The sequence below is a fragment of the Chiloscyllium plagiosum genome, chromosome 32, assembly GCF_004010195.1.
Source record: "Chiloscyllium plagiosum isolate BGI_BamShark_2017 chromosome 32, ASM401019v2, whole genome shotgun sequence".
Lineage (NCBI taxonomy): Eukaryota > Metazoa > Chordata > Chondrichthyes > Orectolobiformes > Hemiscylliidae > Chiloscyllium > Chiloscyllium plagiosum.
Window position 1 is genome coordinate 31,388,061 of NC_057741.1, and position 27,822 is coordinate 31,415,882.

The 27,822-nt window shown below is 40.2% G+C and overlaps 2 protein-coding genes across 5 annotated transcripts in view; one reads left to right on the plus strand and one right to left on the minus strand.

The window, feature by feature from the left end:
• gstcd (glutathione S-transferase, C-terminal domain containing) overlaps window positions 1–19,717 on the minus strand; it is a 135,105-nt gene extending 115,388 nt beyond the window's left edge. The window contains exons 1-4 of one of the 4 annotated variants that reach the window (XR_006309099.1): window positions 19,623–19,717; window positions 16,685–17,110; window positions 9,418–9,912; window positions 449–703 (exon numbers count right to left, since the gene is read on the minus strand). Coding sequence is in view for 3 of the 4 variants with exons in the window: in XM_043674346.1 (XP_043530281.1) it covers window positions 449–703; window positions 9,418–9,912; window positions 16,685–17,098 (1,164 nt within the window). In the remaining variant the exon portion in view is untranslated. Of the gene's footprint in view, window positions 1–448; window positions 704–9,417; window positions 9,913–16,684; window positions 17,111–17,689; window positions 17,727–18,564; window positions 18,587–19,622 lie in introns of those variants that run through there. The other 3 variants (XM_043674346.1, XM_043674348.1, XM_043674347.1) reach the window with 3 other exon arrangements.
• A 29-nt stretch (window positions 19,718–19,746) lies between these two features.
• Window positions 19,747–27,822, plus strand: part of ints12 (integrator complex subunit 12) — a 14,944-nt gene continuing 6,868 nt past the window's right edge. Inside the window, exons 1-5 of the mRNA XM_043674351.1 lie at window positions 19,747–20,021; window positions 23,370–23,522; window positions 23,874–24,055; window positions 25,830–25,989; window positions 26,260–26,409. Of these exons, the coding sequence (XP_043530286.1) occupies window positions 19,869–20,021; window positions 23,370–23,522; window positions 23,874–24,055; window positions 25,830–25,989; window positions 26,260–26,409 (798 nt within the window). The 5' untranslated portion in view covers window positions 19,747–19,868. The remainder of the gene's footprint in view (window positions 20,022–23,369; window positions 23,523–23,873; window positions 24,056–25,829; window positions 25,990–26,259; window positions 26,410–27,822) is intronic.

The window sequence follows — 27,822 nt, forward strand, 5'->3', positions numbered from 1 at the left end:
TAACTCTGGTTCATGATCTGTTCTGCCATACCATTCTTCCATCAGAACTTTAACAAATTTGCTTGCTCTTTAGAAATATATCCCAAAACCATCTCATTCCCTTTTGCCTTTTAATAACCCACCTCTATATATATACCAACCCTGAAGAAAACATTCTCGTGTGCTGCAATTATAAAACATTTCAATCTCAAACAGAAAATACTGCAGACTTAATCATTCAAGAATATCATTTCTGACTGGAGTCTCAAATCCTTCCAATATTCCATGTTGTCTGCAACCAGTCAATGGTTACTGGCAAATAACTAGAGTTCAGTTGACAGGTGATAATAAAAAGAATATTTTCACACAGGGCAAGTTTACAAGGTAATAAATATTGTCACGTTGTGTGTCTCTACAATGTGAAATATGACATCAAGGAAATGTTAAGATCATAAAAATATTAAGTTACTTCTAGCTTGTTCATGGTGGGCCTTGGGCCACCTCGGAAGTGGAAGTCTGTGGTTTCATCCTTGTCGTTCTTAGGTTCACAAGAGCTCGAAACTGCCACGGCAGAGGAAGGCGAAGGAGCACAGAGGTTGAGAAGATGAATGTCACAGCTTGCAGCCGCCTTTTTCACTCCAGATACTTCCTGAACACGTTGGTACCAGCGTGCCAGTAAGGGCAATGTTTTCAGAGTCTCGTCTCGACAATCCCCAAGAGAAACCTGATTAGAAAAGAATTTGGAACAAAAATGTGACTTTAGCCATAAATCAAAACATCCCCTGAAATATATGGTGTGACATTTTTCTTTGTAGTCGTGCATGCAGTGATGGTGCCACACTGGAGACCTGCGTTCCTCAGCAGCTGTGATATGAACAACCCATGTACTGCAATTGCAGAAATAGTCAGGTCCTATTTCCAACACCTCTGGATTGACACAGTGCAGCACGCAATTGTTAAAATGTGAAATCTAAAACCAAGGCAAAAGCCCTTCACATTACTGATCCTGAAAAATTTCACCACCAAGCCAAATTTTAAACTCGTTTCCTCTTAGATCAAAAGTGAGATGCTTGTTAAACACAAAATAGGTAACAAAATCTTCCACCAGACACAACATTCATCCAATATGGCCAGAGAAAGATAGATCCAAACTACTCACTGATAAGACAGTTACTGTCCAACATCTCACACCCTCACTGTCTGTGTGGAGTTTGTACATTCTCCCTGTGTCTGCGTGGGTTTCCTCCGGGTGCTCCAGTTTCATCCCACAATCCAAAGATGTGCAGGTTAGGTGAATCGTTCATGCTAAACTGCCCATAGTGTTAGGTGCATTAGTCACAGGGAAATGGGTCTGGGTGGGTTACTCTTCGGAGGGTCAGTGTGGACTGGTTGGGCCAAAGGGTCTGTTTCCATACTGTAGGGAATCTAATCTAAGTTACATGATGGCATCTTGTGAAACATTTCAGTTCTCAAACCCTCAAAATGTTGCTTTTTCCATAACCGATTTGTTGCAATTATTAAATATCAAAGAGCAAAATAAATACTAAACTAAAGCTTTGATAGACTGACTCCTGCCCTCTGGTAGCAGATCATTACCAGATTCAACTATTTTTTAAGCTGTTGTCCTTTTTGCATCTGTCAATAAGCTTACAAAAGTTAGACCAGGCACAATGGAAAGTGTGAAATCAATATATGATTTAAAGGGGGAAAAAAAGGAAAACAAAATTACACAATCTCAAAGTTCATAATGTCATTCTAGTTCTCTTGTCCTTGAATCAGGACGCAGCAGTTTCAAACTCTATTCAAAAATATTGTTCAAGCTGAACTACAGAGCCACACTGAGGGGTGTTACACTGCTAGTAGCTTGTTAGATTTTGCACTGTATGATTTGGCTGCCCTATTTTAGGCCAATGGTGGCACTTTAAAATTACTCAATAAGATGTACAGTGCTTTGGAAGAGCCAACAATTATGAAGATGCTACATAAATGCAAGATCTTCTTCACAATAGTAATGTCTACATTAGAACAATCTACACCAGATCTTGCTTCAACATAGAAGCCAATTTACATGGAATAAGGTTCCAGAAACCATAATGAGGTAATTACCATATCACCTGTATTTCATGGTGTTAAAGGATAAATGTGACACCAGGAACACTTCTCAGATGCACTTTAGTTGTAAAATGTTCTATATAAATTCAAGCTCTCTCTTCTTTTCTTCTGTCCAACAAATGCCATATAATCATGTCTGCTTACATAAACTCTTGAAAAGTATTAGCTCCCATTTATGTAGCATTTTTAAAGTAATTAAACAAAATCTGACAATGAGCCACATAAAATGATACTAGGTTAGATAACTATAAGTTTCAACATTGATTTTAAGGAACATCTTAAGGGTAGAAAGAAAGGCAGGGAGGTGATGAAAGCAGGTGCGGAGCTTAGGGCCTGGACAGCTGCCAGCAGTGGTAAAGGGAATAAAATTAGATATCTTATGAGGCAGATTGAAACAATTTACAGAGACAGGGATGGGAAAAACCATGGAGGCATTCAAAAACAAAAACATGGATTTTAAAATTGAAACGTTGCTTGACGAAGATCTATGTAGGTCAGCAAAGAGATTAGATTAGATTACATAACAGTGTGGAAACAGGCCCTTCGGCCCAACAAGTCCACACCGACCCACCGAAGCGCAACCCACCCATACCCCTACATTTACCCCTTTACCTAACACTACGGGCAATTTAGCATGGCCAATTCACCTGACCTGCACATCTTTGGATTGTGGGAGGAAACCGGAGCACCCGGAGGAAACCCACGCAGACACGGGGAGAACGTGCAAACTCCACACAGTCAGTCGCCTGAGGCGGGAATTGAACCCGGGTCTCCGGCGCTGTGAGGCAGCAGTGCTAACCACTGTGCCACCGTGCCACCCACGTCAGATGTCAGATAAACAATTGGGACTTGGTGCAAGATCAGACTGAGGCAGCAGAGTTCAGAATGGCCTCAAGCGTTGGAGAGTAGAACCCGTTGTTCCAATCTGTTGATATGATAAAGTCAATGTTTACCAAAGATATGGACAAGAGTTTCAGTAGCGGATCAGCTAAGGCAAGGGCTGAGTCAGGCAATGTTATAGAAATGAACGGTTTAATGATGATGTCAATGTCTACAAGTAGTCTACCTTAAGACTACATCCAATACCAAGTCATATTCAGTCTTGTTCAGCATCGGATGGTTGCTAAAGAAAGAGACAGTTGGTGGCAAGGGAAAAGAGCTTGGATTAGGAACCAAAATCAATGGTTTATGTTTTATAGCTAAATACAGTTAACAAAGAAGGAAAACTGAATAACTTCATTTGCACGTTGTAACTGAATAGTCTAGGGCATGGATGACTTTACAGCCTATGCCTTCAAGTGTTTGAAAGCACTTAAAGCATTTCTACCTGTGACATGCAACTGTCTCACTGTCTACTAGAAAATCTGCTATATGACTTCTAAGCTTAACACCAGGTGAAAAAAGCTCATATCAGTTTTGAAGGAATGAAGTTAAGAATCACAAGAATAATACACCACTCTTAGCAGATTGTGAAAATCCTCAGAGACTAATATATTCTGTTTCCACAGCACAGAAAAATGGTTAGTATGAGAGCAATCCGAGAGAGATACATCAAATCCATGGCAGGTGCAGTAAATAGTCTCCTAATACGCAGTAAGTTTCCCTAAAAGGATCATCTAATTATTCTACACATTCCTTTTTAGTTTCCAGTATTTGTTAGTATGACAGCTGCAATTTCTCAACTAGACCTCAAACCACAACCAAAGGCCACTTAGCCACAAAAATGTCTTTTTATACATTTACAAAAGATTTGGTCTTTAAGGAACAGCTAACCTTTTGATTTTACATCACATTACTTTAATCTACATTAGTTAACCTTTATGTATGCAATTTACTGCACTGTAGTTAGCTTTGCAAGCCATACTCAGAATTTTCAAACAGAAACACCAGGATATATAAACATTCAGCTAGTTCGGAATCCACAATAAGCTATAACAAAAAGGATGCATAACTTTACAGGATAAGATGAGGTCAACTCATTTTATTGGGTATGCACACTGCAATGCAGGAGCACTGCACGGGTTGGGAGAACTCAGATGCCAGGCAACAGTAGCAATGGAAGGTCACTCAATACTGTTGCACAATGTTCACCTTCAAAGACTGGCACTGGAGATCAAAAGCATGGACTTGGTCTAATATTTTTTGATTAACTCTCAACCCCTGCAGAAATGTAAGGAATGGTTGATGTGTAGACAGTCCAATCACAAATGGAAAGACTTCGCATCGTGCATGGAAATAATCTGTAATTGGCCCATGAACTCTACATATTTTCCTAGCAATCACAGTAAGTACAACATGTGCCCCAGATCACTAAGACCAATAACACAGGAACCCTGCATCCAAATGGTATTAGAATTCAACATTACATTTTTAGCACATGCATGGAATAGGAAAGTAGTAACAATAACAGAAGCATTTCCAAATTCAGGATTTTTTTAAAAATTAGCTTGTTGGCACATATTATAACATATCTCCTTGAACCCAGACCTTCTGATATAGACATAGGGACATGACCACAGCATCAGGAGTCTTTTTTAAACCTCACAATCTGCCACAATAGGATTGCCTGGGGGTTCTGGACTATTAGTCTAGTAACATTGCTGCTACATTACCACTTCCTCTCCTTTTTAGCAGCTTGGATGTTTGTGTGTGCAAATTGAATGTTAATTAGGTATATAATTGTATACAGGAGCTAATTAATTTGGGATTTACTTCTCCACCTAAAAATTGGGGGTAGGAAGCAATACCTGGAGCAAAATGGTAGTGTCCCTCTCTCTGGGCCAAATTCAAGTCCCACCTGTTATGGAGATATGTCTGAACATGTTACTTGGTTTGGAGGAGCACAATTTTAAAATGTCTCAGTAAAAAGAAGCTTATTAGTGTGAAAAGATTTAGGGTCTGGTTCTGTTCTCCACTGCCTTGCCATCTAGAATAGAACAATTCCACAGCCTATCAGTGTGCCGAACCTATTAAAACACATTGTGTGGAACAGATTTGATGAGGGGACTATCCTAATCAATGTGCACTGGTTCTAAGAAATGAGAGGACAGGCTTCAAATGGGCACAAAACGCAGTGACTTAAATTGAACTTTAAAATATTTATATTGTTTCCACTAAAAGGACTAAAGTTAGAATCAGCAAACTTCAAGCTCAACAATTTGAACAGACATAATCTGCATTTTTTGTAGCTCCTTCAGTACGAGCTCATACAAAATATTTTTTCATGTAATGTCTGTTTAGTTAATACCCAACTTAATAAAGGGCTGGACTTCTATATGTGGACACAAAAATATTTATTCATCAACCAGATAGAAAGGACAAAAACTAGGTGTCAACAAACAGGAATGTTAGTTACTGTACAGCTGCTATAATTTACAAGTCTTTGCGTGAGCTGTGTTTCTCAATAAGAATCACATCATCATTACATGTGTTTTGTTTTCCATATGTGGGCATAATAAAAACACTTGTATTTATCTAGTTCCTTTCACAACTTCAGTACATCCCTCAGCACGATACAGCCAATTAAGTGCTTTGAAGCATAGTCACTATTGTAGGAAACATGGCAGACAATTTGGACATAGCAAGCTCCCACAAAAAGATAATAATCGGATAACAAACAGAGAATGCTGGGAGAAACTCAGCAGGTCTGGCAGCATCTGTGGAAAAAAAAGACAGACTGAATTAACATTTTGGAGTTTGGTATGACTCTTCTTCAGAACTGAGTCAGACAGAAAAATTGAGCCGCAATTGACATTCTTATTACAATAATACAAATCTTACACTTGGTGACATCACAATATTCTGTACTTTCTAATAAGTCATAAAAAGTGTGTGACAATCACCTCTGAGTTGGTTTATCAGGGAACTATGTGAGTCAGAGTGAAAAAGGGGCATGCAACTGAAAATCTGCTGAGTTTTTAAATTAAAAATTAAAAATCTTCAAACTAAACGTTGATACCATTTCCAGTTTTACACTGCCTACTTTCTAAAGGGATGCGACAGTGATGCTTCAATGGCCACGCCAACGTACAGAATAAGTTCAATTAAACATGAGCTACCTTCACGGGATCTATGCATCCACCTGACCACAGCAATTAGGCCCTCAAGTTTATTGTTTCATTCAAAAGTAGAAGTGCCAGTCTATCTCAGAGAGTGTCAGCTGAGATTCTATGATCAAATTTCAGGAATTTTACATGGTTCGTTCATGGAATTTAGACTTTGCTGGCAAGGCCATATTTGTTGTTCATTACTATTTGTCCTTGAGAAGTAGGAAGTGTGATCTGCCCTCTTGAATCATTTCAGTCTGCGTGGTGTAGGTTACACCTGGATTACACCTCCTCCCACCCTACCTCCTGCAAAAATGCTATCCCGTATTCCCAATTCCTCCGCCTCCGCTGTATCTGCTCCCAGGAGGACCAGTTCCACCACAGAACACACCACATGGCCTCCTTCTTTAAAGACCGAAACCTCCCCTCCCACGTGGTTGAAAATGCCCTCCAACGCATCTCATCCACGTCCCGCCCCCGCCCTCAAACCCCACCCCTCCAACTGCAACAAGGACAGAAGCCCCCCAGTCCTCACCTTCTGCCCCATCAACCTCTGAACAAATCGCATCATCCACCAACATTTCCGCCACTTCCAAACGGACCCCACCACCAGGAATACATTTCCCTCCCCATCCCTATCTGCTTTCCGCAAAGACCATTCACTCCTCAACTACCTGGTCAGGTCCACGCCCCCTAACAACCCACCCTCCCCTCGTGGCACCTTCCCCTACCACCACAGGAATTGCAAAACCTGCGCCCACACCTCCACCCCTCACCACCATCCAAGGCCCCAAAGGAGCCTTCCACATCCATCAAAGTTTCACCTGCACTTCCACAAGTCAATTATTGTATCCGTTGCTCCTGATATGGTCTCCTCTACATTGGGAGGACTGGACGCCTTCTTGCAGAGCACTTTAGAGAACATCTCCAGAATACCCGCACCAACCAACCCTACCGCTCCGTGGCTAAACATTTCAACTCCCCCTCCCACTCTGCCAAAGATATGCAGGTCCTGGGCCTCCTCCATTACCACTCCCTCACCACCGGACGCCTGGAGGAAGAACGCCTCAGCTTCCGCCTCAGGACCCTTCAACCCCAGGGAATCAATGTGGACTTCACCAGTTTCCTCATTTCCCCTCCCCCACCTTACCCCAGTTCCAATCTTCCAGCTCAGCACCGCCCTCATGACCTGTCCACCTGTCAATCTTCCTTCCCACCTTACCGCTTCACCCTCCTCTCCGACCTATCACCTTTACCCCCACCTCCATCCACCATTGCACTCTCAGCTACCTTCTTCCCAGGCCCATCCCCTCCCATTTATCTCTCCACCCCAGAGGTTCCTAGCCTTATTCCTTAAGGGCTCTGGCCTGAAACATCGATTTTCCTGCTCCTCGGATGCTGCCTGACCTGCTGTGCTTTTCCAGCAACACACTCTCAACTCTGTTCTCCAGCACTGTCTGCATGGTGTAGATAAACCCACAACGCTGTTAAGAAGTTAGTTTTAGAATTTATAGTGAAGGCAGGGCGATATAGCTCCAAGTCAGATAGTGTGTAACTTGGAGGGAAATGCAGGTTGTGCTTCCACACATTTGTTATCCTTGTGCTTCCAGGTGATAGAAGTCATGGGTTTGCAAGTTGCTATTTACGGGGGATTGAAAAGTTGCTGGTGTGCGTCTTGTAAACGGTACACACTGCTGTCACTGTTTATCGGTGGAGGATATAAATGATGAAGATGGTGGCTTTGAAACTTCCAAGTAGTAAAATTGTTTTCTGTGCAAATCAGGTATATGATGACACATATATAGGCACTGCATTGTGCAGAGTAACCATTCTCCCCATGACTTGTATTGAGATCCAGGCAAATTGTTCATGATGGTGAATAATCAAGATCCCAAGAAACAACCTCACAAGGTCAAAGCGTAATCATGGGTTCATTTATATTGATGGCATCAAGAGAAATTGTTTCTCCCTGACAGAAAAGACAAAGACCGGAATTTACAATCAATGGCAAAGCAACAACATTCTCCACCGATTTTGTAGAAAGCTTCTGACAATGATGGCTGTGGCACAAGGATTGGAAGAACTCTAGCAAAACATTCAGTGCATCCAGTGACTCAGTAAATGAATGTGCCACCCAGCGTGACACTGAACAATTTAGATTGAGAAGCTTCCAGGTTTGAGTCTAGTTTTTCCTGAACTGGGCAAAGGTAGCGGCACTAGATCCAAGGCTGGTTATATTGCCCGGTGCTAAACCTACCCCAGATTCCTGCTCCTACTGAAATGTCCACATGTATAGATTTTAGGTGAAGACAGCATTAACCCCGGGTCAAACAATCTGGTGAAATGTTCAATTTTACTCAGACATATGGAACAGTCACTTTGGCACAGCACCAGAGGATTACTTTCTGTTTGAAGGAATCCCAAGATAAGGTAGCATAATCTTTCAAAGTAAAACTATCCTTAGTTGAAATTTTCAAGACTGTGCTTGCCAGATTCGTGTCAGGCAAGACTATCAGGGAATTGGGCATAAAGGTGGATAAATGGAACTGAATCATAGAATCTCTACAGTGCAAAAACAGACCCTTCGGCCCAACAAGCCCATGCCGACACTCCGAAGAGTAACCCACCCAGACCCATTCCCCCAAACTTATATTTACCCCTGACTAATGCACCAAACCTATACATCCCTGAACACTATCAGCAATTCAGCACAACCAATTCACCTGACCTGCACATCTTTGGATTGTGGGAGGAAACCAACGCAGAAACGGGGAGAATGTGCAAACTCCACACAGACAGTTGCTGGAATTGAACCCAGGTCCCTGGCATTGTGAGGCAGCCATGCTAACCACTAAGTCATTGTGCCACCCCAAAGTGCATATCAGATGATTCAACTGATTGCCAATTTGGATCAAGGGAATGAATGGCTACTACAGTTTCTACATAGCCATAGCCCAGAAAAAGAGTCAGATATAAAAGCAAGACTGCAAATTCAAAACTTGAATATCTAGCTTTTCATACTTCATACAACTTGAGGAACAATCGCAGTTTTGCACATTACAAGCAAATTGCTTTTTCCAAAAGTAAAGCCAAAAACACATTTTAAGTGGTGCTTTCATCCTTTTGTGAATCTAACTTTACATCCAGATTTTAAATAATGCCATGCAAACTACAAAATAGAAAGTCAATATGAACTTTTTCAGCAAGAAAACAATATCAAAATTAACACTGAATTCAAATTTAACAGAAAAAATGAATAATTCAAAAATTAGCAACTTACAAAAAAGTAGTGGAGACAAGGCAGCAAGACCATATCTGTCAGAGTGAAATAAAGCCCCTCAGCAAAGATATGTTCCAGTGGTGGAAGGTCAGTTGTCTTCACTTTCCTTATGCAGGACTGCTCCCTGTTGGTCACAGCTGGTACTTGCTCCACAGTTAATTTAGAAAGAGCTGTCTTCAGTTCCAGGCTGTCCATGTCAGTATCCCGGTTTTCCTTCTTCCTTCCTCCAGGTGCGTCAGCCCTTCCATCTGAGAAACATCCCAGTGATCTTTCTGATCCACTTTCAATGAATTCTTTGTTACTTTCCTTGGATAAGAGTTGCAACTTCTGCCGACGAATCTTGTCATCATTATGAATGCGTACGGGTTCCCCGAGTTTGAGCTCGAGGTGTAGTATCTCAGGTGGAATAGTCACTCTCTGGTCACTTAAATCTTTGACAAAGCCTTCCACAGCCAGCGGAATGCTAATTTCACACAGCCTGGTCCATTGGCTCACCTGTCAGATATAGAAGCATATAGTGTTCCTGTTAAATGCATAATTTATCAAATCTGTGCCAAGAGTTCTTTTTGTGACATCATGGCATTGTCCCTACCCCTGGACCAAAATACCTGGGTTCAAGTCCCACCTGCTCCAGAGGTGAGGAGTAACATCTCTGAACAGGTTAATTCAGAAAAAAAGGTTAATTTAAAAAAAAACAAATCTATGCTAGCATTTACAGTCATTAAGATATATGTAACCTTGTATCATGTAGTTGTATTCCGAGAAGTAAAGTTTTCAGGTGAAATGGGGATAATTGAACCAGTTAGCATATATTGATCAATCCCCGCATTAAAGTTCAGGCTTTAATTTTATTTTTCCATGGAAATTTTTATGTCTGCAATTATAATGCAATTTCCTTGTCACACTGCAGCACTTCCACTGGTCACAAGCTTTAATTACAGAATGACACAGTTATGGAAAGATATCCCCCATTATAGTTGTGGGGATCTGTGAAGTTACAGTTGGTGCAGGTCTTATGGTGCAATAGGTAGCATTCTAGCTCTGAGCCAGGAGTTCAGGATTCAGATCCCATTCCAGCACTTGATGACCACGAAATGTGCATTCATAACACAGCCAAAGAGGTCATGGGTCAAAAACAAATCTTTCAACATACATCAGTGGCAGACATGCTTCCTTGTCAGCCATTGAATGGAAAGGAAGTCGTAGCTTCTATTATCACTATCCATAGGTCCAGACTACAACATTGAAGGGGAGTGTCAATCCTCATTGTAGCTAAATTTAGGACCTGTCTTCCTGCCCTACACAAGCTGGAGATTGCGACACCAAGGGTCTAATCTGCTGTTGGGCAAAGAACAGAGGTTACAAAGGAACAGGTTGATAAAGTTTTCCTCTAATATAAACTGTTAATACATTAACAAAGTTGTTCACATCTGTTGGCATCCGCTTGTCTTTAAATGTACAAAATCTAGGAGTAAGTACTGGCATTGCTTGTAGTAAGGTTATATGAGTTGAAACTTTATTGCTGGAACAGCACAGCAGGTCAGGCAGCATCCAGGTTGGCATCCGCTTGTCTTTAAATGTACAAAATCTAGGAGTAAGTACTGGCATTGCTTGTAGTAAGGTTATATGAAGTAAGGTATTCAAAATACCTCAACAGTATGGGGGATGATACAGTCTAACTTAGTCTAACAGCAAGACATAACTTATTTTGGTTCAAAGAATATGTTTCTTGAAGTGAACTCAACTTAAAGCTTTCATTTTCTCACATCATGATTATGATCATGGGAGAACTCCAATACATGCTATCCCAAGAATGAAGTTACACTCATCAGCTAAGATGCAGAAACACTAGCCATCAGTCACATCAATGTACATGATCTTCTAGCTTCAACCAAGCATCTAAGTCTGACTGCCAACAAAGTATCTTTCTCCATACTATATTACAAATTTAAACAAAAGACAGTTTGCACATGAACACTTCTTTCGATCAGTGAATGGGATGTGGGTGTAACTGGCTGCGTAAGCATTTATTGCCTATCTCTAGTTGTCCTTGAGAAGGTGGAGGGGAGTGGCTTTCCTGAACCACTGCTATCTAGACAGATGAGCAATGCCATTAGGGAGGAATTTGCACCATTTTGATGCAGAAACACTCAAGAAGCAATATATTTCCAAGTTAGGATGGTGAGACTCTTGGAGGGGAACTGCCATGCACCTGCTGCCCTTGTCATTCTAGATGGCAGTGATGGTTGAATTGCAAAGTACTGTTTAAGGAGCATTGGTGAGTTTCTACAGTGCACCTTACAGATGGTACACACTGTTGCTACCAAGTGTCAGTGGAGGAGGGACTGAATGTTGGTGGATATGGTACAAATGAAGTGGGTTGCTTTATCCTGGACAGTTTCAAGCTTTTCCATGTTGTTGGAGTTGTAGTCATTCAGACAAGTGGAGAGTATGCCATCACACTTCGGACTTGCAATTTTCAGATGGTGGACAGACATGGGAAAATCAGAAGGTGAATTACTCACTAAAGAATCCTAACCTCTGACCTGCTCTTGTCGCCACATTATTTATATAACTAGCCCAGTTCAGCTTCTAGTAAATGGTAACCCAGAGGATGTTGATAATAGGAGATTCAGTGATGGTAATGCCATTAAATGTCAAAAGTAGATGGTTAGGTTCTCTTTTTTCAGAGAGGAACATTGAAGTGTACATCCAATACCTCTGCCTTTGTAAACTTGTCACGTTGATCTTTCTGATACTGTCTTGCCAGTGATAGAGCTGTTGTAGCAGCACTAAGAGGTGACTGCAATTTCAGTACAATAAGTAAACAAAAGCAGTCAAAAAAGTAGAAATTTAAATTGGAAATAAAAGCTAAATTAAAGCACAACTTTAATATGGGAACTGAGCCATGTCCCATTTCCCTGGTACATCTGTCTCCTTCACCTGAGAATTAAACTTTGCCTTCCCTGCCTACGTGCAACCTTATAGGAGATGGACTAGTAAAACTAAAAGATGAGAAAACAGATAACAGCTCCTGTCTGTAATAATAATTCCTCAGTTGATCGGTAATAAAAGAAATGCATGGGTCAAACAAAATACGCCTTCAAAAGCCTGATGACAGAATAATGGCACAAGATGCAGTTTTACACTGGGAATCACCAAATATGGTAGCAAAATAGGGCAAGGGGGAGAAAATCATTTCCAAGTTTTTTTATAGACTATTTTGAGTTGGATTGCTTCCAGTAATGTCTGATAAGTTGACTGAGATTCTTTCCACTAAATAGATCTTACACTGTCTTCTAAAAATGAAATATAACTGGCACTAAAATTAATAAAACAAAGATCCAGAATAGAAATTTACAGTATGAAGACACCGAGACTCCAAATATAAATTTTGTTGACTGAAGTTATTTTAAGATTTTCACACACAATTATGAGGAAACAAGAGATTAAGTTCCTAAAAAATGATTTGATCTCCAATTTCTTTCTGCCAGTTGGAAGTTAAACATGCTCTGCTGCATTTGAAAAAAAAAATGTGACTCCTTGCTGACATTTCACCCTCAAAATCACTATTAAAAGCAGATTAACCAGTAATTTGTTTTACAAATATTTTTGGAATCTTACTGGTAAAAACTGGCTGCTGCAATCACCTCCGTGAACAACAATCATTGCACATCAAAAGTAATTCACTTCATGTCTAGTGCTTAACATGTTTCTGGAGGATGCAATAAGATGACATGTAAATTGATAACCATCTTTCTTAACTCGCTGGCATTTCTTGTTTCATTCCCTATCTCTATGATTTCCTCCTGTTGACCTACAATTCCTACAGTTTGGTGTTCCTTTCATTCTAATTTCTTGTGGTATACTTTGCCTATTTTTGGTGGCCTTTAGCTACCGAGGTCCCAGGTTCTGAATTCCCAGCAGTCACCCTTCCACCTCTCCCACTGCCTCTTTCTGCTTATCTAATATGCCATAACACCTCCCTCTATAACAAAATCTTTGGTCAATTGTGGAATTCTGTTTGATAACATTCCTGTAAGGTGTCTTCGGAAGGGTTAGTGCTTCAATGGCAGTATATAAGTGCAAATTGATTGTTGTTGCCTCACTTTCATAGTTTGTTGCTTCAGGCTGATCCGGGATTCCCAGATAACCCTGGGCCCTGACTGCCAACAAATTAAATGAAACAAAACTGGTCAAGAATAATAAAGATCCAATTACACTGAAGAAGTTTCTTAACATCACTGCTGATTAGTGTTAGAATACAACAGAATAGAATCCCTACAGTGTGGAAACAGGCCATTTGGCCCAACAGGTCCATATCTACCTGCCGAAGAGTTTCCCACCCAGACTCATTCCTCTACATTTCCCCTAACCAACGCACCTAACCTACACATCCCATAACAAAGGGTTCTCTGAATTCAAACATACCAATCTCATGGTTAGATCACATGGTGTACAGGGAGAACTAGCCATTTGGATAGAAAACTGGCTCAAAGGTAGAAGACAGAGGGTGGTGGTGGAGGGTTGTTTTCCAGACTGGAGATCTGTGACCAGTGGAGTGCCACACAAGGGTATATGCTGGGTCCACTACTTTTCATCATTTATATAAATGATATGGATGTGAGCGTAAGAGGTATAATTAGTAAGTTTGTAGATGACACCAAAATTGGAGGTGTAGTGGACAGCAAAGAAGATTACCTCAGATTACAATGGGATCGTGATCAGATGGGCCAATGGGCTGAGAAGTGGTAGATGGAGTTTAATTCAGATAAATGCGACGTGCTGCATTTTCGGAAAACAAATCTTAGCATGACTTATACACTTAATGGTAAGGTCCTGGGGAGTATTGCTGAACAAAGAGACCTTGGAGTGCAAATTCATAGCTCCTTGAAAGTGGAGTCGCAGGTAGATAGGATAGTGAAGAAAGCATCTGGTATGCTTTCCTTTATTGGTGGAGCATCGGAGGCTGAGGGGTGATCCTATAGAGGTTTATAAAATCCAGAGGGGCATGGATAGGATAAATAGAGAAAGTCTTTTCCCTGGGGTAGGGGAGTCCAGAACTAGAGGGCATAGGTTTAGGATGAGAGGGGGAAGATATAAAAGAGACCTGAGGGGCAACCTTTTCACGCAGAGGGTGGTACGTGTATGGAATGAGCTGCCAGAGGAAGTGGTGGAGGCTAGTATGATTGCAACATTTAAAAGGCATCTGGATGGGTTAAATGGCATATGAATAGGAAGGGTTTGGAGGGATATGGGCCGGGTGCTGGCAGGTGGGACTAGATTGGGTTGGGATATCTGGTCGGCATGGACGAGTTGGACCAAAGGGTCTGTTTCCTTTTTGTACATCTCTATGACTCTATGATAACACTATGGGTAATTTAGCATGGCCAATTCACCTAACTTGCACATCTTTGGACCATGGAAGGAAACCAGAGCACCTGGAGGAAATCCACATTAACACCCATGCTATTATTTGACAGGTTTCGGTGAACAAGTGGTTAACTTAACTGACTTCTTTTCATAAAACCTTTCACTTTGCAATTGAAAATTATTTTCTCACTATTTGTCTGATCACTAGATTGGAATCAAACCACGGTTAGCTACATTCTGGCCTGTGCTATCGAGTAGCAGAATTAATACAAATATTTAGCTCTACACTAGATTTCAACCAGAAATTCACTTGTTCTTTAAAGCCCTCTCTTATCATTTTAATTCAGCACAGCAGTTTATAAAGGTGTTACTCCTGACCAAAAAATCCCAAAGACAATTTCACAATGACAAAAGGAAGAAAAGCTAGTTTGTGTCGATAAAATGTGCTCATGTTCAGTTTGCAATATCTTCTTCAAATCATAGTATTGTGGATTAAGTCCCAATCAAGCAACTGACTGCATTAAATTTGAGCAGGACAAAGAAACTGCTGCATTATTAGAGGTGCCATACCTCAGATGGTGACTGTACCAGGCAGCTGACTGTTTCAGCAGTTCAACTAGGAGAAAGTGAGGACTGCAGATGCTGGAGACCAAAGTTGAAAAGTGTGATGCTGGAAAAACACAGCAGGCCAGGCAGCATCTGAGGAGCAGGAGAATTGACGTTTCGGGCATAAGCCCTGAAGAAGGGCTTATGCCCGAAACGCCGATTCTCCTGCTCCTCGGATGCTGCCTGGCCTGCTGTGTTTTTTCAGCATCACACTTTTCAACTCTGTTTCAGCAGTTCAGGAAGACATCGAAGAGTTTGTAAAACTATTTGATGAAGAGTGGATAATTCATCCGATCAATAACCCTTCTCTTGAGTCAACATCATCAAAAACAGATTAACTGATCATTCATCTTATTTATGCATCTCAGTGTGTACAACATATTTACCTAGTTAACACTTAAGCATTGTAATTCCAAAGAAACATGCCAATTTACAGCTCAGAAGAAGCCACATGGACCACAGCATCTGTGCCGATTCTTTGCTAGGCCAATTTTTAAAAATGCCAGTGACTCCCTGCTGTCATGCACCTTTCTCTGTTTCCAGTCTTTAACCACTTTGCTCCTTAAAGATGCAAAGAGGCTGTTCCCCAACCACTTCCAATGCAGTTTTTACTGCAACAATATTCCAGGGATTCAAAGAAATTCAAAATATATGAAATAAGATTGAAGCTTAACTGCCCTCTGAAATAGCTTCTCAAATCACACAGTTAGGGACTGGCAATAAAGTCAGTGATGCACAAAAACAAATTGAAAAAATAAGTTGCAATCTGATGAGCAACTAAATCTATAACAGTGAGGCCAACAACCCCCTTTATGGGAGACCAGAATGTCTATTCTTAAATCAGCAAACTAATCTGCAGCGTTTTGCGAGAGGTCAGATACTGTAGTAGAAAATCAGAAATTCCCACGAAAGGGACTTCGCTCAGACACAACAGAAATTAAATGGAGTGAGCACAGGTTATCAAAATTATGATGGGACTTGACTGGGTAAATACAAATAACTATCATAAAACAATTGTAAAATAAGAGCTAGGTATTTCGAAGAGGAACCAGAAAACTGCTAGGTTCCAGTTTTCCGGTTCTTTTATTCGGCAAAAACTCCTTCAAAAAGCTATGGATGCTGAAACAATAAGAATGTTCACAGCTGAGATCAATTTATTTTGTGAGGCAAGATTAATAAGAAATATGGAACAAAGTTGAGTAAGTTGATGTTCAGGTACAGATCAAACTGAATGATGGAATATGTTGGAGGTGCTGAACAGCCTGTTCCCACGTTCCTAAATACTCACCTCAGCACAGGCCTTCAAACAGGTCTTTTTGAAGCCAAGCAGCTCTGAAACATCCTTCCTGTTGCAGTCTGTTTCACAGGTCCTCCATATAATATGTCTCAGTACCACAGCAAGACCAGCTCGACAAAAATTTCCATCCTTTTCCACCAGAGCAGGCAAACGACAACTCTTAACCACAGGAGGCAGCTCCTGCTGGGAAAGAATATTGATAGGAATGTTGGCTGGTACTCCTTTCCTCCACAAGAGGTTGCTAGCACTGTCTTCATTTGGCACCATGAACACATTAATTGATGTGGATTCACAGTAGGACATTAAAAATAAAACAATGGATGTATGGAGAGGTAAGATCTTGTCCTCTGCGTGGTTGGATAGCTCCAGGTACAGACATGCTTCATGTATGCTCTTGTTCTTCATGTCCACAACTACCTACAGAGAGGTGAATAGCAGCTCATTAAGAATACAATTATAGATGCTACAACTCTATTTTCAGTTTTGTTTTTAAATATAGGTATGCATTTAAATATTTCTTTCTGTCACAGTCAAAGGAATCAAAAAAATACAGCAGGTGAAAAGCCACAGTTTAATTTTTCTGGTAGTTTTTCAGAGGAAATGAAACAGGAAGAGTTGAAAGAACCTGAAATAAACTCTAACTTACTATTTCCAGCTTGACAAAAGCTAAAATCAAACTTGAATTTCAGGCAAATGAAAGGAAAATAGGAAAGATCAAAAATAATTGACACATGCTTTTAAACAAAATATGCAGAATGCTAAAAGAGAGTGAATGGTCCATAAAAGATTATTAAAAAATTACTTTCTTTTAGGAAGAGGTCAGATAACTATAAGGGCATTGTGAAAGAACTGAAATGTTGCCCTCAGGAAATACACAAAGGCACTAATTAGACTCAAACAACATGGAAACAGACCCTTTGGTCCAACTAGACAGTGACCTGATCATATTGTTATAAACTTTATTATTCTGAATATACCTTAAAAAAAGGCTCTTACATAATAGCTAGCATGTAGGTTCTTCAACTTGGCACTGAATCTCCTGAAATGACATTCATAGGTTAAATATTAATTCAACTTGCACTTATATAGTGCCTTTCACAACTTGACTAAAACTAAATTGCTCATCTTAATGTCTCATGTACAGACTTGGAGCTGTATTATCATTCCTTCACTGTCATTGGGTCAAATTTCTGGAACTTCCTTCCTAAAGGCATTGTGAATGTAGTTGACACCAGTGGTTCAACGCTGTTCACATCACCTTTACAAGGGCAAATCACGATCAACAAGGAGAAGAAATTTTGAAGCTTATCCAAACAGAAGGTTACTCACAATGGTAGCTATGGCTCAATATCAATAGTCTTACATGCAATTTTAAAGTTTGAGAAGTCCAGTCATGCTTTAGAGATATACTGCTGAGATATCATCACTATCCAAGGCTAATATTTCAATAAGAGATGGTAACTTTGAGATAGCCTCTAAAGTAGAGATAACTGATTCCAAGGAATTATGTGAAGGAGAACAAGAGGTGGTAGCCACCCTGAACCCTCAGCATAGCAAAACAGACCATCTAATCATTTATCTTGCAGCTGTTTGTGGGAACTTCCTTTGTAGAAATTGCCTGTTATCAATTCCCATAGCATTCAATTACAACAGACTAAATTTCAAACAGACTTCAGTGGCTATGAAGCTCTTTGGTCATCCAGAAGCCACAAAAGGGAGCTGAACGTTGTAGGACATGCAGCAGCTGCTTGCCTTTGGGTACATATTCTGCCATCAATCCCTCAACAATAATACTCTAAGGATTTATTAAGAAGTTGTGAAGAAGTATCACAAGATGTCTTGGCAGAAGTGGCTAAGTGTTTATTACGTACCTGCAGAGATAGAAGACAAGAGCATCTCCTAAGGTACAACTGGCTAACCCAGTTACATGGTTGTCAACTGTAGGGAAAAAGTGAGGACTGCAGATGCTGGAGATCAGAGCTGAAAATGTGTTGCTGGAAAAGCGCAGCAGGTCAGGCAGCATCCAAGGAGCAGGAGAATCGACGTTTCAGGCATGAGCATGCCCGAAACGTCAATTCTCCTGCTCCTTGGATGCTGCCTGACCTGCTGCGCTTTTCCAGCAACACATTTTCAGCTGTCAACTGTAGGGGTAAGGCCAACAACTTAAAACAACATTCCTGATGAAGGGGTTATGACTGAAAAGTCAATTCTCCTGCTCCTTGATGTAGCCTGACCGGCTGCATTTTTCCAGCGCTGCACCTTTCGACTCTGACTGTCCAGCATCTGCAGTCCTCACGTTCTCCTAGTTTAGAACAACTACCTGACAGACTAGCTCATCTCAGGGGGAGTAATCTGGTGAACAGAGTTATACTTAGGCTACACAGTTAAACATTTCAGGCCAACTGTTTCGTACAACATTACATTTGTGACTCAGGAAAGAAGTCATGTGCTGCTGCCTCAGGTTGAAAAAGAGTACCAGAGATGCTGCATCCTCTGCAGTAATCCTAGGCCTTGTTTTTTTTTGGAAGAGGAAGAGGAACCTGGGCTGCCTGACGATAAACTTTCAATAAATGCAAAAAACAGCGAATGCTGGAAATGTGAAACAAACATAGAGAATACTGGAAAAACTCAGCAGGTCTGGCAGCATTGGTGCAGAGAGAGAAATAATGTTTCTGAAGAAGAGTTATACTGTCTTTCTGTCTCTCTCTGTCTTTCCACAGATGCTGAGTTTTTCCATAATGGAACATTTCCTCAGCCCAGTAAATGATGGAGGCTTTGACTGAAGGAAGGCGAATGAGGCTGCGACTAGAAGCTGGAAACCTGGATCTTGCCGGGAAGACAAAACACGGGCAGGAAATGAGGAAGAGAATAATCCAAGAGATCATTATAAATAACCAGTATTCCATCTCACAGACAAAAACCAAGTTACCTGCGATCCACTTGTTTCATCAAGGCCGGGTGGTGAGGGAGGGGGGACACATGAAACAGACGGACCGGATGTTACCCGTTGCTAGGACCGAAAGTCAGGGACGAATATAAATGTGGGACCGGAAGTAATGTCAGGCAGATGCTGAGTTGCTGCTGTGCTGACATTAGAAGCTTCCTGAGGTTGGAGCACTGACACTGAACTGTCATTATTATATGTATTCCACATATTCCCTCACATTTGTAGGATATGGCTGTTCCCAACCTGGAGCTGGACCCACTCTTCCTCAAAGCCTTGGGTTATCTCCATTCAAAAAGCAAAGACTCTGCAGAGAAACTGAAAGCCCTGTTAGATGAGACCTTGGCGAGAGGCGGGGATTCTAGCTTTCGACAGGCACAAAAGGTACAGTTCCCTCCTACTTAAAGTAATATATTTTAAGGTTTTACTTGAATGAGGCAGTAGGATATGGGGAATTCACTGATTTAAAATGATCACGAAGAGACAGCGAGGAGCTGGAGCTTATTTTTGCAGACTTTACTGTTGGACCACAGAATGTTTGAAGCGATGAATGAGACAGAAGTCGCTATATTCTTGATGGGAAGAGAGGGCTGCACAGTGGAATGATATTTCTGGGAATATTCAGCACATCAAGTAGCAGCTGCATGGAGAGAAGAAGAAATTTAATATTTCAAGTTGATGACCTTTCATTAGGGCAGTAGAATTGGTGTTGGATTTCTCCAGCAAATGGGCCTCATTTGGTGCTGTAATTGTCCAGGAGTGGATTTTTTTTTAACTGATGTCCCCCTTATAAAGTGATCTTAGCACTTCCATTGTGCAGTTGAGTACTTGGTTACTGTATCAAGTATTTGGATAGACACACATAATTTGTGAGAAAGGCATGAGACATAACCCGCAAAGTTATACAAAAGAAATCACTGAAGAGGGAAGTTGAGTATGAGAGGAAGAATGATGAGGAGAGAACTAAAGGTGTTGGTCTTTTAACAAAATAGTGAGAAAGTGAAGGTCTAAGCACTGCCTTCATAGCTCTGAGTATCTGATCTGGTCTTGTGCAGGGCAGAGAACTGAACCTAGTCAATTCCCTTGTAGTTTGGGGCAAAACAGAATACATCATTACTGAGATCACCTAGTAGGTAGGGTAGAACATGGTAGAAACCAAACTGCAGAGTCTTGGCTGAAGAAAGCTTAGGGTGGTTTGTTAATTGGATAAATAGGATGGTGCTGGTAATGAAAAATTGAATTGAATGTAAATTATCAGCATTTACTCATTGAAACTACTGGTTATAGTATTTCTTAGCAAATCTGTTGTATAATGGTCATATGTGAAATACTGTCAGAAATGATATCATGAAATAATGACCCTTAGGTTTTATTTTAGAGCGACAGATAAAACTGTCATTACAACATCAAAACCACATTAATTTCAATGTGATTATTTGTGTGTTGACCTCCAGACCATCACTCTATAGACATGAAGTACATTGCAGATACCTACAGAATGTTTATTTCAAGTTTGGTTTTTGATACTCCTTGTCCATTCAATTTATCCAAGAGGATAGGTAGTTAGCATGCTCCCAAACACTAGCAATGCTATTGCAAAATCGGCTTCCAAGAGATGCTTTCAGATCTTTGTTTGCTTCCATGTTGTACAGTATAATTCTTCCAATCCCCAAGAGCAGAGATGGGTTCAGCAACCTGTTTGGTTTGGAAACATTTTAATACAAAATTGCATCCAGTCACTCATTATGGTGTTGCTTCAAAACTGTAATGTGTGAAAATGAGAGATAATACATTTTAAGTGATCATTTTCTGACTATTTTGACACATTTTTAAAATAAGCTAAGATGATTTACTGGTGAAGCTTTTCAAAATGTATCAATGTATTAGTTTACCTTGGAAGGTAATATGGTCAGTTCTGAGGCAAACCGTTCTAGATTCAAGACCACCACTCTAGGACCTGAACATATAACAAGTTTACATTGCAGTTAAATACTGAGGGACTCCTACACTATTGGTGGGAGCTTTTCTTTGGAGGAGAATTTAAACTGAGTCCATGTTTGCCTGTCCAGATGAATGTAGAATATCTTTTTAAAGGGTGCAGCTTTCTTGCCACATTTCTTTTCAATCACTCCTGCCAAAAACAGATTAACTGGTACTTTTTCTTACAAACTGCAACATGATAATGCTATATATATGCTGTCAAATTGGCTGCTGCATTTATTTTATTTGTTCATGGGATGTGGGTGTTACTGGTTGGCCCAGCATCCCTAATGACACTTTGAGAAGTTGATGATGAGTTGTCTTTATGAACTACTACAGTCCTTGGTCTGTGGTACACCCACATGATTGTTGCAGGAGATGTAGCTCCAAAATGTTGACCCAATGATCGAGTGGGATGGCGATAGCTTCCTAGTCGGGATGGTGAGTGGCATGGAGGGGAACTTGCGAGTGGTGGTGTTTTATACACGGATTTACACAAGAGCAATAACTATATGTTGATGCATCCTGAGTATGTATAATTTGCTATATAAATGTAAATTCTGACTTGGCATTTTTTAAGAGAATGATCTATTGTAACCTTAGACCAATATACAATTACTTCCCAGTCTGACCAATTTCTCTGCTATGACAAACTGGAAAAATAAAATCAGAATTCTTCTCCGTCTTATTGTGACTGCTGGTACCTTATACAGCATATCTCCAAGTTGTAAGGGTATCCTAATAAAGAACTCACAAACCAGCAGTTTCAATGTGTGATCTTGAATGTGGAGTCTTAAAGGCACAGCAGAATAAGTTGTTTCAAAGGGTGTAACTCATTCACAACAGCATATGTTTGATAAATGACCAACAAATATTTATTGTGTTCCTGTTTGTGTTCTGCCATTCAGAGAGATGACAGCTAATCTCTCCCTCAACTCCATTTACCCAATATTAATCACTCCTCCATTGTTAACTATACATTCAACTGTCAAGGTCTTAAGTTCTGGAATTCCTTCCCCAGCTCTCTCCACTCCTCCAGCTTTTTTGCTTCCTTTTCGACCTTCTTCTTTAAAACCTACTCCAGTGCTTCCCAAACTTTCTCCTACTGTGACCCTTATTTTAATGCTTCAGACATTGTGACCTTGGGTAAAGTGGGTTTTTCCAGTCACTGAGCAGGTGTAATGGTGGTGAGGAGGAGTTAGGGTGGAGAATTGCAGCTTGGTGGGAGATGTTTCAATGTTTAAAACAAAACAGTTAACATTTTTCAGGCTTTTTTTTGTTCTCTTTGTAACAATCACACCTCAAAGATCTGTCTGTTACACACACAGACACACACACTTTAAAGGGCACTCAATGTTTAAAACAAAACAGTTAACATTTTTCAGGCTATTTTTGTTCTCTTTGTAACAATCACACCTCAAAGATCTGTCTGTTACACACACAGACACACACACTTTAAAGGGCACTTGCAGGTATTCACATTAAGTCTGAGTTGCATTGACAGCAAATTCTTGTCTTGTGATCATGCTGAGACACTCAACTCAGTTGGGGAAGCCCTGAGCCACCCCACTGGCCAATTGTTAAGCATCCTAATATCTCCCTTTCTAGCTCTGTGTCAAATTATCTTTCTATGAGGAGCCATGGAATATTTCATTAAGTGAAAGGCTGTATATAACTACCAGTAATTGTTGTGACTGACTGATTTACCTTAGTTCTGGAAATCATGTACATTGTTTTATACTCATTGCCTAGGACATTGAAACACCCAAGGTGGCTGCTAGCATCAAATCCAGTTCTACAAAGCAGGAATCCAAAGTGTCCTCATCTCTTTCATTGGGCAACAATGGTAAATCCGGTTCCATTGAGAAAACCAAGAAGGAAGCTGAAAAAAGACCTGGTGAAAAGGTTAGAAGTTTCTGGCTAAATTTATTCTGCAACTGCATGTTTCTATATAGAAACCATTCATTGTACAAGACAGAGTTCAAGTTGTTGATGGTGAATTGTAAGTCATCGTGGTTTGAAACAACATAATTGAAATTTTGCGTGTGAACAGCAAAATATCCAATTTTGTTGTCAAGAAAGTAATCTTAAACTCATTGAAAGGCAAAAAAATCAGGTTAATTTTAAATTTTGTGCACTGTACTTAGCCCAAAAACAAGGAATATAAATATTTGAGACACTGCTCTTTATATTATAAATTAATTTATAATGATTGACTGATTAGTTAACTCAATGAATTTTTCTAATTTTTGAAAGGTGAAACTAGATCCTTTGGAGGGAGTTGATCCCCAGAAAAAAGCCAGATTGGAGAAAGCAGAGAATCGATCCTCTCCCATTACTGTTCAATCCAGCAAAGAGCTGCCAATGCCTGACCTACCTGGCTTCGAAAGTGCAGAGGACTTTGCCATGGAAATGGGCCTGGCATGTGTCGTGTGTCGGTATGAGAGATTGACTTTTTACATGTTGATGACCTGGAGCTTTACACACACACACAACTGAGACCATATGTTGTGTTCAGGTTAGGCGGAGTTAGAAGCTAAGGGAGATAGTTGGATTAGTGCAGATGGAGGTGATTAATCCTCATTTTAAAATTGTACATTTTGTGTTTGCAATAAATCTTTTAGTCATAAATTCTAATGAAAGCTGGCATTTTAAATACATCCATTTGTTATTAGAAGATGCTGCAGTCCTCCTATTTATCAGTCAGTTATGAGAGTGGAGGTAAAAAGTTAGAATTATCCAATAGGTAAGTTTATTAGTCAAGAGATGAGTTTCTATGTTTCAAAAGGAAGTATTATTTAAGTGGGGAAAAAAAGTACTTATAGAGTAATCGAGTTACATAGCATGGAATACAAAAAGCAAAACACAAAAAGCTAGCAGACATGAGCAGCAGATAATCAGGAAGGCTAATGGAATGCTAGCCCTTATTTTAATAGGGTTGGAGTACAAGAGTAGGGAACTCATTGCAACTATTCAAGGTGCTGGTGAGACCACATCTGGAGTACTTGGGCAATTTTGGTCCCCTTATTTAAGATATCATTTCATTGGAGGCAGCTCTGAGAAGGCTAACTGGGATGATCCCCCATTTGGAGGGATTGTCTTTTGAGCAAAGGTTAAACAGGTTGGGACTCTACTGACTGAAGTTTAGAAGAATGAGATGATCTCGTTGAAACACACAGGATTCTTAACGGGCTTGACATATTAATGCTGAGAGAATGTTTCCACTTGTGGAAGAGTCTAAGACCAGAGGGCACAGTCTCAGAATAAAGGGGTGCCAATTTAAGATTGAGGTGGAGAAATTTATTCTGAATATTGTGTCTCTTTGGAACTCCTTGCCAGAGAGAGCTGTTGAGGCAGAATCCTTATGTATATTTAAGACTAAGATAGATTCTTGATCAGTTGGAGAATCAAGAGTTACCGGGACAGGAAAGTGGGCATGAGGAATGTCGGATTAGCTATGATCCTGTTGAAAGGCAGTGCAGGCTGAGTGGCCCAAAGGCCCATTTTTCTTATGGTTTATTTTGTGGTGTGGAAATCAAATATTCCAGTGGAAGAATAACTAGTGTGTCAAGATCACTTGAGAAATGTTGAATAGAGTAACTCACTATTTGGGGAGTGGTGGGTGTTGAGAAAAATGCATTTTTATTGTTAGAACTTGTCTTCACCTTATGTCAGCTGTAGCACATATGAGTAAAACAAGATTGGGCAACTGCAACACCAAGCCTGCAGTACAAATCATCATTTAGCAGCCACAACAAGACTGTAAGGTAGATCATTTTTCCCACCTTGATGTGCAGATGATCTACAGCATTTCAAAAAGATCAAATTTCGCATTTCACAGTGTTTTCAAATGGCTGTGACGAGCCATTCTTGCTTTTATCTGAGTACTTCATTAAAACATGTTCCCAGGCACTTCCATCATTTTCTGATTTTTCACAGATATACAACTGAAATAAAATTCCTTGCAAGTTATGAATGTAGTCTGTAATCTGGTGTTTCAATCATTCTACCTCTGGAATTATCACACTGAAGAATTGATGACAATGAAGTAGTAACTCCAAGTGTATTAGTGACATTTACTATACTAGCATTGGGAAGTATATCCTTTTCAGAGCACTGAAACATCAGTGCGATAATGTATGCTTTCATACAGTAGGCTAGTCTGTTGAACTTTTAATAACACTGGTTAATTGTTTACTACTTTACCTATAGCCAAATGACTGTTACATCAGGTAATCAGCTAGTTGAATGTCAAGAATGTCACAACCTTTACCACCAAGACTGCCATAAACCCCAAGTAACGGACAAGGATGTGAATGACCCAAGGCTAGTATGGTATTGTGCCCGCTGTACAAGACAGATGAAGAAAATGGTAAGAATTTGTTTCCAGTCAGCTGCTAATGCTGTGCCAGTGTGCGAGGTGATGTCATTTTAAATGGGTGTATTACAAATGGTAATATTGAACATGATTGACTGGATTAAAATAATCTTTTGTCCAATATTCAGCAATAATGTGATGGTGTAACCTAGAGGAATTGTAAAACATTTCAGTGATTGAAGTCATTGCTAAGGGACATTTACTATCGCACATTGACAAACCTTTGGTAACTATGTTCATCACAATATTTTCTATTATACTCAGGCACAGAAGACACAAAAGGCTGCTCCAAAAGCTTCCAACTCAGTTGTCAGTGCTGCTCCCTCAGTAAAGGATCCCTTAGTGAAGAAACCTGAAATGAAACTTAAACAAGAGGTGACCACGTTTCAAGCATTCAAGAGAACAGAAGTAAAGGTGCAGTAACTGTCTTTATATAAGTTATCGTTACTGATGGCAGTGGGAAGCTAAAGATATTACTGCTTAAGCTTAAACCCTGTTTGCTGTCACCTTTGGAAAGAGATGTTGACCATGTGGAGCTGGATTTAGTGAACCAAACTCAGTATCTCAGTATCTTCTGAACTACCAGACAACTTGAATGATCAGAGAATGATTTTTTTAAATTTAACTGAGGAAATAACTGGTGAATTATCAACAGTTGACAGTAAGATGCACATAGTTAATCTTCCAGATGTTCACAAGTTGAAGTAAGGCTAAGGGATACAAAGTGTCAGGAATGTGCACAAAGTTATTCCAACTGTCTCAATTGTATTTATAGCTTTGAAAGACAATATTAAACAAAAATAAAACACGTCAAAGATGTTGGGGAACTTGATCCAGCAAGAAATCAGTCCTTTGTGGCCAAAGTGTAGTAGATGTTCAATTAGGTTTTTCTAATAATAAAAGCCAAAAGCTCTGATTAATTTATACACTGAATTAATCTAAAGCTCATGTAGTGTTTATTATGTACAAATGTGATAGTATCTGAGGAATAGCTTCAAATTAATCAATTACAGTCTATATAAAACAGCTGTACCCTTTAAACATTATTGTGACTCAGAAGAATACTGTTCCTCAGACGTTATAAGACTGCTGTAAAATCTCATGAGGATTGTTGTGGTTGCTTTATCCAGGTGCAGAGCATAGCTGCTCTGAAAATATGCTAACTGAAGGTGAATGCTTTACTGTGTCTCACCACCTGGTTCATTCTGTGTTGCTAGTGGTGATGACATGGGTGTAATTTGCCTCACTATTCAATCGAGAAATGTGTGTTCCCAGTGTGACAGTATGAATCTGAAAACAATTTATAATTTGGAATGGGGAATATTGTACGACTAGCTTTGGTAATGAAAGGAAGCACTGGTGGCGTATAAGTTAAGGTGAAGTGATGTTGCACTGTGAGGCTTCCTTCTCCCAAAGATAGAACTGCCGACTGTCCAAGACCAGAGAAAGTAAAGCAATAGATTTAGCACTGTTTTACTGAGGTTTACTGAATCCCAGGAATGAAACTGAGCACCAGTCATTAATTATCTTTTTATTGTTTCTTGTTTCTCACTGGTGGATTAATTAGGGTAGGCAGGCATGTAATTGGGTAAAAACAATGACTGCAGATGCTGGAAACTAGATTCTGGAATAGTGGTGCTGGAAGAGCACAGTAGTTCAGGCAGCATCCAAGGAGCTTCAAAATCAATGTTTCGGGCAAAAGCCCTTCATCAGGAATAAAGACAGAGAGCCTGAAGCGTGGAGAGATAAGCTAGAGGAGGGTGGGGGTGGGGAGAAAGTAGCATAGAGTACAATAGGTGAGTGGGGGAGGGGATGAAGGTGATAGGT